The sequence below is a fragment of the Theobroma cacao genome, chromosome 1 (assembly GCF_000208745.1).
Source record: "Theobroma cacao cultivar B97-61/B2 chromosome 1, Criollo_cocoa_genome_V2, whole genome shotgun sequence".
In the NCBI taxonomy this organism is placed as follows: domain Eukaryota; kingdom Viridiplantae; phylum Streptophyta; class Magnoliopsida; order Malvales; family Malvaceae; genus Theobroma; species Theobroma cacao.
The window spans coordinates 23,271,936-23,282,053 of record NC_030850.1 but is presented as its reverse complement, the minus strand read 5'-3'; the positions used below and the strand labels follow the sequence as shown (position 1 = coordinate 23,282,053).

Below are 10,118 nucleotides of genomic sequence, written 5' to 3'. Positions count from 1 at the left end.
TTCCAATATTCCAAATACACCAAAGTACCTCAATGAGCTTAATTGTGACTTAATTCACCGTAATCGAAATTCATTCCGATTTCGATATTCGATGCCATAAATCATCAATTACGAGCTAATTAACATGAAATACAACAAAATCCATCATCAACATGTCACCTAATAAATTCGGCCAAAGAGGGTTATTGAAGGGCATGTGATTTTCTTGCTTGTTTTTCCTTCCAAACATCACAAAATGACTAAAAACACTAGGATATTATGAAATCTAGCAAAATTCATCACCACAACTTCTCTCTCTAGATTTGGCCAGCAAAGGTTCCCTCTTGAAAACTTGAATTTCAGCCATGGAGAATGAAAAAGAATGCATGGGAAAGGTAGATCACAAGCTAAAATTAAAAAATCTTACCTTTACTTGCTTGATTCCTTGAAATCCAACAATTTCTTTTGAATATTTCCTTTCTAGGGTTTGTTCTTCTCTTTTTCTCTTTGTTCCCTTGCTTGGCCGGCCATAAGAGTGTGAATGTGAGGGTTTTAAGTGAGTTTATATAGGTAATTAAAATAATATTAAAGCTTGACACTTGTCACCTTTTAATTGGTCCATGTTTAAAAAAGTTAATAATTAAGCATTTCATTCCCACCACATATAATCTCACTTAAAAAAAATAATAAGTGAAATTCATGGGTTTGACAAGTGTCATGGTGGTGTAAAATTCCAAAATTTCCAATTTCGTCCTCATGGAACTTAAAATGACAATTTTGCCCCTATGTTCGAAAAAATGTCGAAATTGAAAATTTTTACTTCTCAAATTCAAATAATGCTCTAATTAATCAAATTTAGTCAAAATATCATCTAACATTCCAATTTTGCCCTTGAGTGGCAAAATGACTATTTTGCCCCTACGTTATCAAAATTCCCGAATTAACTCCAAATAAATCCTCGAATTTTGAATCATTATATTAAGACATTCTAAGATTCAATAACTCTCAAATACATCATAAAATCTTTATTTGGCCTAGTTCGAGGCTTTAATCAACTTAATTGTACCATTAGGTACAATACCAACCTTTAACGATTTTTCGATACATTCACTTATGCAAACATTCTATCAAGCACATGAATGACATGAAAAGTATATAATAGAGTAAGGCTTGACAAATCAACTTCCAAAGAATATGTATTTTTCAAATCTGGCCTTCTATAGTCGACTATGCTTCTTGTATAGTCGATTATAGTTGTGTTATCTTGACTTTTTATGGCTTTTAACTTGTCAAGGTCGACTATACCTCTTCTATAGTTAACTATGGCTGTGTAATCTTGACTTTTCTTGCCTTTTGACTTGTTAAGGTCAACTATGCTTCCTTTGTAGCTATGTAATCTTCAAGCTTTGCACTCTTCGAGCCTTCAGATCGACTTGAGCTTCTCTAGGATCAACTCTTGGCTTGTGTCTTGAGGTTTCCTCAGCTTTTCGATGCTTCTCTCTAGTTATGTCCTTTTTGCCTTGTACCTATATTCAAATAATATTTTAAGGCATATTTGCTCTTGCATTTGTAGCTAAATATGCATTGTTTACAAGCTTATAAGGTGTTTCCTAGTGATGCGTGACTTTCTAAACAAATATTTAACCTTAGGGAACTGAAAATGTATTTGAGGCAATTCCAAATACTTGACATTAAGTTCAAAAAACATGTGATTTTTGTCAAATCAAAATATAATGTAACTCAAGCCTAACAAGTGCATTGATGTCCCCTTAAATCTTAAATGTGGACGACAATCATCTTCAAAGAACATACACTACAAGAAAACAAGAAATTTTCAATAGATTTTTTTTTGTCCAAAATAATTCATCTTTAATTGTAGACTTTTATCAACAAAATTTCAATGAATTTCTTATCAAAATGATTATCTAATTTCTAGTAGTATTATCGACAAATTTCTAACAATATTTCAACAAAATAAATTCTGTCGAAAATCTGTTGGTAATATACCTCATGTTGTAACACCAATAGATTTGCCACAAAATATTTTGTTATGAAAAAATTTTAAAAAAATTGAATTATAATGGAATATTTTCTATATTGAAAAAATTTTGTCGATATTATTACTCATTAACAACAAATTTTCAACCAATTATCAACAAAAATTTGTGTCAATCATTTTTCTTTCTCCTTCTAATAGCCGAAACAACACAATTTTGGCAAATATATAAGCAGTATCCTTAAACCATAACTATATAAATTCTTTTTCCCTCATTTTCTCTCATCTCCTTCTTTCACTAAACCTAGTTGCCTTATTCTTGCTCTCTCTAAACCCAAAATCCAACATTGTTTATCATCGATCATCATTAACCCCCATATGTCACCAACCATTGACACCTAAAAAATAACTTTTCCTTATCTTGTCAATTTATTTTTCCGTAAACCCTCATTTTTTTTCCTTCTTTTTCTCTTTTTTCTTTCAACAAAAAACCTATATATAGCCACCGGTTGTCAAGTTTTGCTATTTTGGTTAACTGATGATTTCAAACTCTTTCCTTCTCTTTTCCTCTCCCTCTCCCTGTCCTTTCTCTCTCTTGCTTCTTTCAAGAAGCATTATTTTGGTTTCAGATTTAGCAGTATATGATGATTGCGAATTTAAGATAAAAGACGATGGTTATTACTTTTACTAGATAATGTTTTTTTTTTTATGGTCCAACAAATTATGCAATGGGATTGTATATTCTTGAACCAAAAAGAAAAATGCTAAACTTAAATGTTAAGGAAACAAATTTTGATAGTCCAAATCAATTTTACATATGGTGTTGTAGACTTGGTCATATCAATGAAAGAAAGAATCACAGAGTTTCATAAAGAAATATACTTAAATCCATTTCATTATGAATCATATGACCAAAGGTCAAGAAACAAAAGTTTGAGAGCATCTCAAAGTTAGAACATCAGTTTTGATGAGGCAATCAAATTACACACAAAATTTGGATGAACCCTATGTGTATAAGAAAGTTAGTGGGAGCACGATCATACTTTGGTTCACTATATAGATGATATACTACTCATTAGGAATAATGTAGTTGCAATATCATCAATAAAGATTTGGTTATCTACTTCACTATGAAGAATCTTGGTGAAGTATCCTATAAACTCAAGATAAAATTGTATAGAGATCGAAAGAAAAAACTGTTGGGATTGTCCCAAGCAAATTATATTTACAAGATATTGACTAAGTTTAGAATGCATAATTTTAAGAAAATGTTTTTTAACCCTTTAGACATGGAATTTATCTCTCTAAGAGAATGTCTCTTTAATCACAAGAGGAAAGAAAGAAGATGAAAAACTATCCTTATGTGTCAATAGTAGGAAGTCTTACATTTGCCATGCTATTGAAATAATTCAATCGAATTAAGCATTATTGTTTAGTGTTTGGTGGAGAAGATTTACTGTTAACAAGCTACACAGATTCAGATTTCAATTAGATGTGGATGATAGAAAATTAGCAGTTAGCTTTGTTTTTCACTTTGGGAAAAGAGCAATAACTTATAGAAGTTGTAAGCAAGATGCTACTATGGATTCCACCACTAAAGCAAAGTACGTCGTTGTAAGTGAAACTATGAAGGAAGCTGCATGGATTTCGAAATTTGTACAAAAAGGTGGCGTTGTTCCCTCTATAAATTTTCTTGTTATTTTTTATTGCAAAAACAGTGGAGAAGTAGCAAACGCTATGGAGCCAAGAACTCACCCAAAAAAAATGAAAACGCAGAGCATAGATTCCACTTGATTCATGACATTATATATAAAAGGGATGTTACAATAGCAAAGATTGCTTCAATTGAAATGTGGAACATCTTTTGGAGCCAAAAGCCTACCAGAAAATGAAACAGAAAGCATAGATTCCACTTGAATGATATTATACATAGAGAGGATGTTACAATAGCAAAGATTGTTTCAACTGAGAATGTAGCAAATCCATTGATTATGTATGATTGGTTTTAAGCACAAATGGGAAATTGTTAGACATATGCCTTTAAAAACAAATTTTATTATTTATTTATTAGATAAATAAATTGATATGTTAATTATTGTTTCACATATAATATATTTTAATGGATATTCTATTCATTTATGATATATATAACATGATCATAAATTATTTGGTGACATTGTAGAAAAGCTATTTTGATGGTTAATGAAATATTAATCGAAAAGTTATAGTTCTCAAGTTCTTTGTTTACCAAAATTATTCTAGGGTATAAATGTGACAAAATGTTTAAAGCCTATACTTGTTATGCCTATATCAAAAACAGAATGTTTTAACTCTACCATACGAGTAGTGACCTTAAAACAAACAAGTATGTGTAGTGTATGAAATACATGCATTGAACAAGATCTAATTAAAAGAGTATCATATGAGCGTGTTAATGTCAGAAATAAAGGGAGCTTGATTACAATTTATTAATTGTCCTTAAACTTGAGGGATCAATATATTTTTTTAAGAATCTATATGACTTTAATGTTACCAATAAATGATACTGAATTTAAAGGCTATACCCTTATACTGAATTTAAAGGCTATACCCTTATACGTTAGGTTATGTACGTGATAAATAAATTATATTGGATGCTTAATAAATGATTCACGATTATCTATTGTGAAAGATATTCAAGCGATTTTGAAAGATTGTTGGACTCAAGAAATTCAATCGGTATGTTTTCTAAAATTGTTTTAGAATTATATGAGATATATTAATATTAAATATTAAATATTTTTTTAAAAAATATTTTTCAAAAAAATATTTTTCAAAGTCCAACAAGAATGAAATTCATAAATTGATATTATATGTAGTTATTCACAAAATCTATGGGAAATATGGTGTGGTGAAAGAACTGATTAGTAAAAATTATCAATGAAAAATTATAATGAAAGATACTTCATTGATAATTTTTTTTTTCTCTACAAAGGTCCATTATTAAAATTAGTGGGTAAATAGCATTTGTTTAATGAATTTAAGAAATTAAAATAATAAAATTAAATTAAAAAAATTTGAAAAGAAAATATTAATCATGAGATGATTGGACTTGAACCGATAGCTGTATGCACATTCTTTTGCTTGAGTTTTCCATAAATCTTGTTGAATCTGTAATATGCAAGAGTTAATACTTAGTTGACCATCAAAATTACTTAACAATCAGTTTTAAAACGTTTGAAAAATGAAAAAAAATTAATCATTTTAGAATCAAGACATTTGATTCGCATTTGAAATATCTTTATTATCTTCATCTTCAATCAATAATTTCTTTTTTCTTGGCAGTAAGACTTACTTTTCCTGTTTTATTCATTTTATCTGTTTTGTTCGGCTTAAAAGTAGGCAAGGCCTAAGCAAGATACATACTATTTTCAGTATGGACTTGAACTCTTACTATTTTCTATAATATGTACTTTTTGGTTTTTAAAGCTCTTAAATTCTTAATAGGTTGACTTACAAGCATAAAGTTATTTACCCTTTTTCTCTTTATGGACCGGGCTGTGAGTTTTTACCCTAGCCCAATTTTAAATCTTTCCCAGCCTATTGAGATGTAAGATGATAACGTCTAAATATTGCATCTACCCTCTTAAAGTATAAGATTAGGAGGAAAATTTCATATAAGAGCCTATTCACATCCTGCATGTACATGTGCCAAAAAACCACGGTCCAGGCTTCAATAGGTCTTGCTTTTGTATTTAATACTTGCTATCCAAATATATAGTCAATTCACATATCAAGGATGCCGAGTATAACAGCCGCATACCAAGTTGTATACTCTTTCTGCGTACACCTTTTCATCACTATAAAAATGTATGCAATTGAGACACCATTGTCAATGATCCAATCTCAATTCTGTAAGCCTAGGTCAATTACAACAGTTATATTATAAACAAAATGATATATACCCCCACTACTCAATATGCCTCCAAGGAAACCTTCTAAAGAATACACTAACATGTTCTGGTAAGAATCACGGTAAAAAGGAGATGAAAATTAAAAAGTGAAGAAAAGAAAAGGATATTCTAGAATATTACCAAAAATAAAATTGCGAAACAATGGTTGGTTCCTTCATCGGTAAAGTCTTTTCTTAGACCCAACACGCTTGTAAACTTGAACCACCAGAAAACAACAAAGAGCCACCTCCGCTATTATTAACATCTTCAAATCTAGATTCATCAAGGCCCAAGTTAGTGTTCATATTTTCTTTTAAACAGAAGAGAAAAAATCACATAAACAAATGTATGCACCCCAAATGACATTTACAAGTCCAACAGAAAGATGACAAAATGATAAAGGTTCTAAACCTTGAAAAAGTTTTGGGAATTAATTAGCACATCTCTAGTTCATGTCACTTCTACATTGGACTCTTCTCACCATCAAAATACAAGTTGAAGCTAGAGATCTCAATTACACCTGTCCCTAATTGGCAACCCACCTTCAGGAGGTGTATGAAGGGATGGGAGAGGTTACCCCTCACCGCACTGCCATGCCATGCCCACCCCATCTCGGATATTTGTGTTCTGTATTAAATATGCATTATACTTTTCAAGATTTGAACTTGTGGATTAATAAATGTTTAAAGTCAGTATACCATATTAGTTAATATTCGTAATTGATAAATCTTTTTCAGTACTGCATATTTTTTAATTTACTGTAATTTAATTCTTATTTAATTACATTATTTAGGGTCAAATGTAAAAATTCAAATCATCAATTTCACGTGTTAGTATAGCAGTTTAGAACTTCAAATATTAGTTTGAATGTTTATTCAAATGTTAGTTTAAATGATGAGTGTTGTTGATCGGGGGAGGGGGTATCCATAGGGGCAAGGATGAGGGAGGGGAATGAAGGGTAGGGGCAGGTACAGGGAGTGCATTCCCCCCGTATCTACCCCGCTGCCATTCCCTAATTGAAGCTTAACTTCTTCAAACAAGAAATAAAACTCAAAAACAAACTGAAACACACACTTGAAGTGAGATTTTCAAGTCTAACAAATAGATGATGACCATTTCAATTTCACGAATTATTTTCAATACCTGCAAGCGTCTGAATCAGATCTTCCAAATTAATTCCAATAATCTTTTGCTTCACTTCAGTAGAGTGCAGATTACTTGTAGAAATATAATTTTCAGATTTGTACTCGACATTACCACCCATGATGCATGTGTTGGGACACATGATGCCACCATCATACTCATCACTTCCGTCACAGCAGTCTGAAAGATGACGCATTTATTTAACAAACAATCAAAATAAGGCAAATCATACAGACTAGTGTATCAGTCTCAGAACAAAAGAATTTAAGAATTAGTACTAGTAGTAAAAAAGTGTCAACATCATTAGAGCATTCGTTTGGAGACTTGTTTTTAGTTGTAGAGTTGGTCCTTAAAACAAATAAAAATTTAAGAATGAGTCACAAAAAGGCATGCAAAGATGCAATCCTAGTTGTTCCTGCTAAACCAATAATTTAATTCAAAGTATTAAAAATTAGGTTGAAGTTTGAATTTGGTCCTTTCATCTCAATTTGATAGTTTGACTCTTTATCCCAATTTCAATGAATTTAGTCCTACACTTTTAATGAAAGGCAATTTAAGGACGCTTGATAATAGTGTTAATATTATACTTTTAACTTGGATGACGGGTCATTTGCTGATGACCTAGCATGCTGAAGAGAATTAATCTTTTGACTTTGCAAAGCATATCAGTCTCAAAAAATCACATTTTATTTTAATTAAATAATAATTGATATTTTTAAATTCTAAAAAAATAGTATTTTATATTAAAAAAAAAGTTTTTTTCGTAGATAAAGAATCAGGTCAACATGTCAAATTATCAACTAAAAAAAGCCACACGACCAAATTTAACCACAGAAGTTTAACATCGTTACTTTAATTCCTCAATTGACTTTTGGCAAAAGTATAGAGGTTAAATTCATTAAAATTGGAGTACAAGGACCTAATCCTTAGAATTGAAATAACCTAAAAATTGTTACAATAACATCCACCACCATGGAACCCAAAAGAACCACTCCAATTATCAGAATCACTAGCTATCCCATTCCATGAAAAATGAAACATTTCCTGGAACATTGTTAGTTTCTAGCCTGAACTATCTATCCATGTTTACAAAAGAATTACTGCAACCTTAACCAGTTGTAAGATCATAAAGAAGATCAAAAACGTTCAAATAATACTGACCACAGAAACGATCATTGACACGAGAAGAAAAAATGAATTGAGGCATACTTCCTACGTTCCTACAGTAAAATTTGCCTGCTGGGCAAGCTGAAGTCCCTGCACAAACAAAAAAGGGGGGCCAAGGGACTCATGAAATCAGTAACAAAAAGTAATGAAAAATAATATTTATTTCTAATGTTCAAATCAATCTTTGCAGAAAAGAGATATCAAATGTACTTCCCTATTGATAAAACGCACATAATTAAGTAATTAAATTGATGCAACCAATATCATTAGAAAGCATAATTTGAGACGGTGTACCCAACTCCAGCACCAAAAACTGATGAAGATACCAAATTTTAGTGCAAAGGTAAAACGTTTGGTACACCAGTCACAAGAAAGATTGACTCAAATCATGATGAACACAAGAAACGGTAAATTTCAATAAGCTAGGTTATACAGTAGTTAAGACAAACACACGAGGATAACTTTCTGCTCCATTGAAAAGAGAGACAGCAACAACAACAACTAATGGAAACACTTCTAACAGAAGAGGGTTATGTACCCACAGTTTCAGAGAAAATAGATACATATTTAACTAGGTTCCCTAACCTCTTGTGTATCAGTAGCTTGGCTGTTGACCTTGATCCTACTAGCAACTCATCTTTGAAATGTAAGCTTTCCACAGTTATGATCCCTATTTTCTCTTGTTTGAGCAGATATGGTAGTTAATGATATTTCATCAATTAGCACTTAAAAGCTCTCATAAAACCCAAACTATCGAAAACTAAAGTAATCAGGATAGGATCGTCAAGGTGCAATCTGCTTTACCATACAACCAATTATCAAAAAATCTGCTAACTAAATTGCATTAAGCCATCCAAAAAAGACCACGGCAGCACAAATTACAAAACAAGCAATTGCAGTTTAAGTTGGAGATGGAATCAAAGCCTAGCAACTCAGATAAACAGTAAAAAGAATCTTTCTCCAAACTTTAATCCAAGCATTTGGATTGTGAATTGTGACAGATAAGAGCAATACCGGGCTCATCGGTGCCGTCAATGCAGTCACAGAAGTTGTCGTTTAGGCGGTCTCTGTTGAATGATTTGGACCCATCCTTACACTTGATAACCTCCGCAGCGAAATACTTCTCATCTATTTATAAATTAAGAGGAAAAAAAAAACTGATGAATATATTGAGTTGTGAGTAACTAGGTATGGAAATTGGGAATTGGAATACCTAGGGGGTGGATACCGAGGGGAAGAGATTTAGACCGAACAGAAGAAACAACAAGGAAAAAGGAGACAACAACACAAACGGAGAAGCAGTGTTTCAAACTAACACATGATGTCTCCATGAAAACACTTCTGGATATCCTTCAATACCATTCCTTGTTTCCTCTCACACCGTAATGAGGCTTTTGGTTTAGCCTTCAATCGCCCCTTCAGCTTGGACTTGACCCAAGAGTCAATGGGTCTTTCGTTGTTTTTTTTTTTTAAGACTAAAAATATTGAATACTATTATGAAATAAATTTTAAAAGAACAACCATAAAAAAAATATTTAGATAGAATAAAAAGATTTTATTTAAATGTGTATTTATAAATAAAGTGAATGGACTTATTTATAAATTAATAACTTTTTATTTATATTGAATTTACAATATGAAAATAACACTAAGAGATTAGATAGATTAAATCTTAATATTCATCCAATCTAAATTACATCCAAATCTAGATATACATGGTATAAATAGATATTCACAAAAATATTCATAACACTTCATTATTATTTTCATGCATAACCAATTAAATTTTGATGCTTTGTGTGGATCAGATAAATATCCTACATTTACATTTGAATAATATAAGCCTATATCCATTGTTCATCGAAGATATCGAAGTATATGTTTAATTTTATTCCAATATC

At 31.2% G+C, this 10,118-nt stretch overlaps 1 protein-coding gene across 4 annotated transcripts; it reads right to left on the bottom strand.

Moving 5' to 3' along the window:
* LOC18612956 (glucosidase 2 subunit beta) lies at positions 5,684 to 9,676 on the bottom strand. 4 transcript variants are annotated; one of them, XM_018119916.1, is made up of 6 exons: positions 9,431 to 9,676; positions 9,232 to 9,345; positions 8,212 to 8,307; positions 7,051 to 7,230; positions 6,049 to 6,180; positions 5,684 to 5,874 (listed from the first exon to the last, which is right to left on the bottom strand). In XM_018119916.1, exons 1-5 carry the CDS (start codon positions 9,546 to 9,548, stop codon positions 6,083 to 6,085), a joined length of 606 nt encoding a protein of 201 aa, XP_017975405.1. In that variant the 5' UTR covers positions 9,549 to 9,676; the 3' UTR covers positions 5,684 to 5,874; positions 6,049 to 6,082. The 4 variants fall into 4 exon arrangements, with proteins under 4 accessions (XP_017975405.1, XP_007050015.2, XP_017975445.1 ...); XM_007049953.2 differs by having other exon boundaries at positions 5,684 to 6,180; XM_018119956.1 differs by having other exon boundaries at positions 5,684 to 6,180; positions 8,260 to 8,307.

Excerpts from the sequence above, each read along its gene's own strand:
- LOC18612956 (XM_007049953.2), bottom strand. The coding sequence starts at position 9,548 with ATGGAGACATCATGTGTTAGTTTGAAACACTGCTTCTCCGTTTGTGTT. Across the intron at positions 8,308-9,231 it reads TGACGGCACCGATGAGCCCG|GGACTTCAGCTTGCCCAGCA; the intron begins GTATTGCTCTTA and ends TTGTTTGTGCAG. Across the intron at positions 6,181-7,050 it reads TCTGATTCAGACGCTTGCAG|ATTTGAAGATGTTAATAATA; the intron begins GTATTGAAAATA and ends TGATGAATCTAG.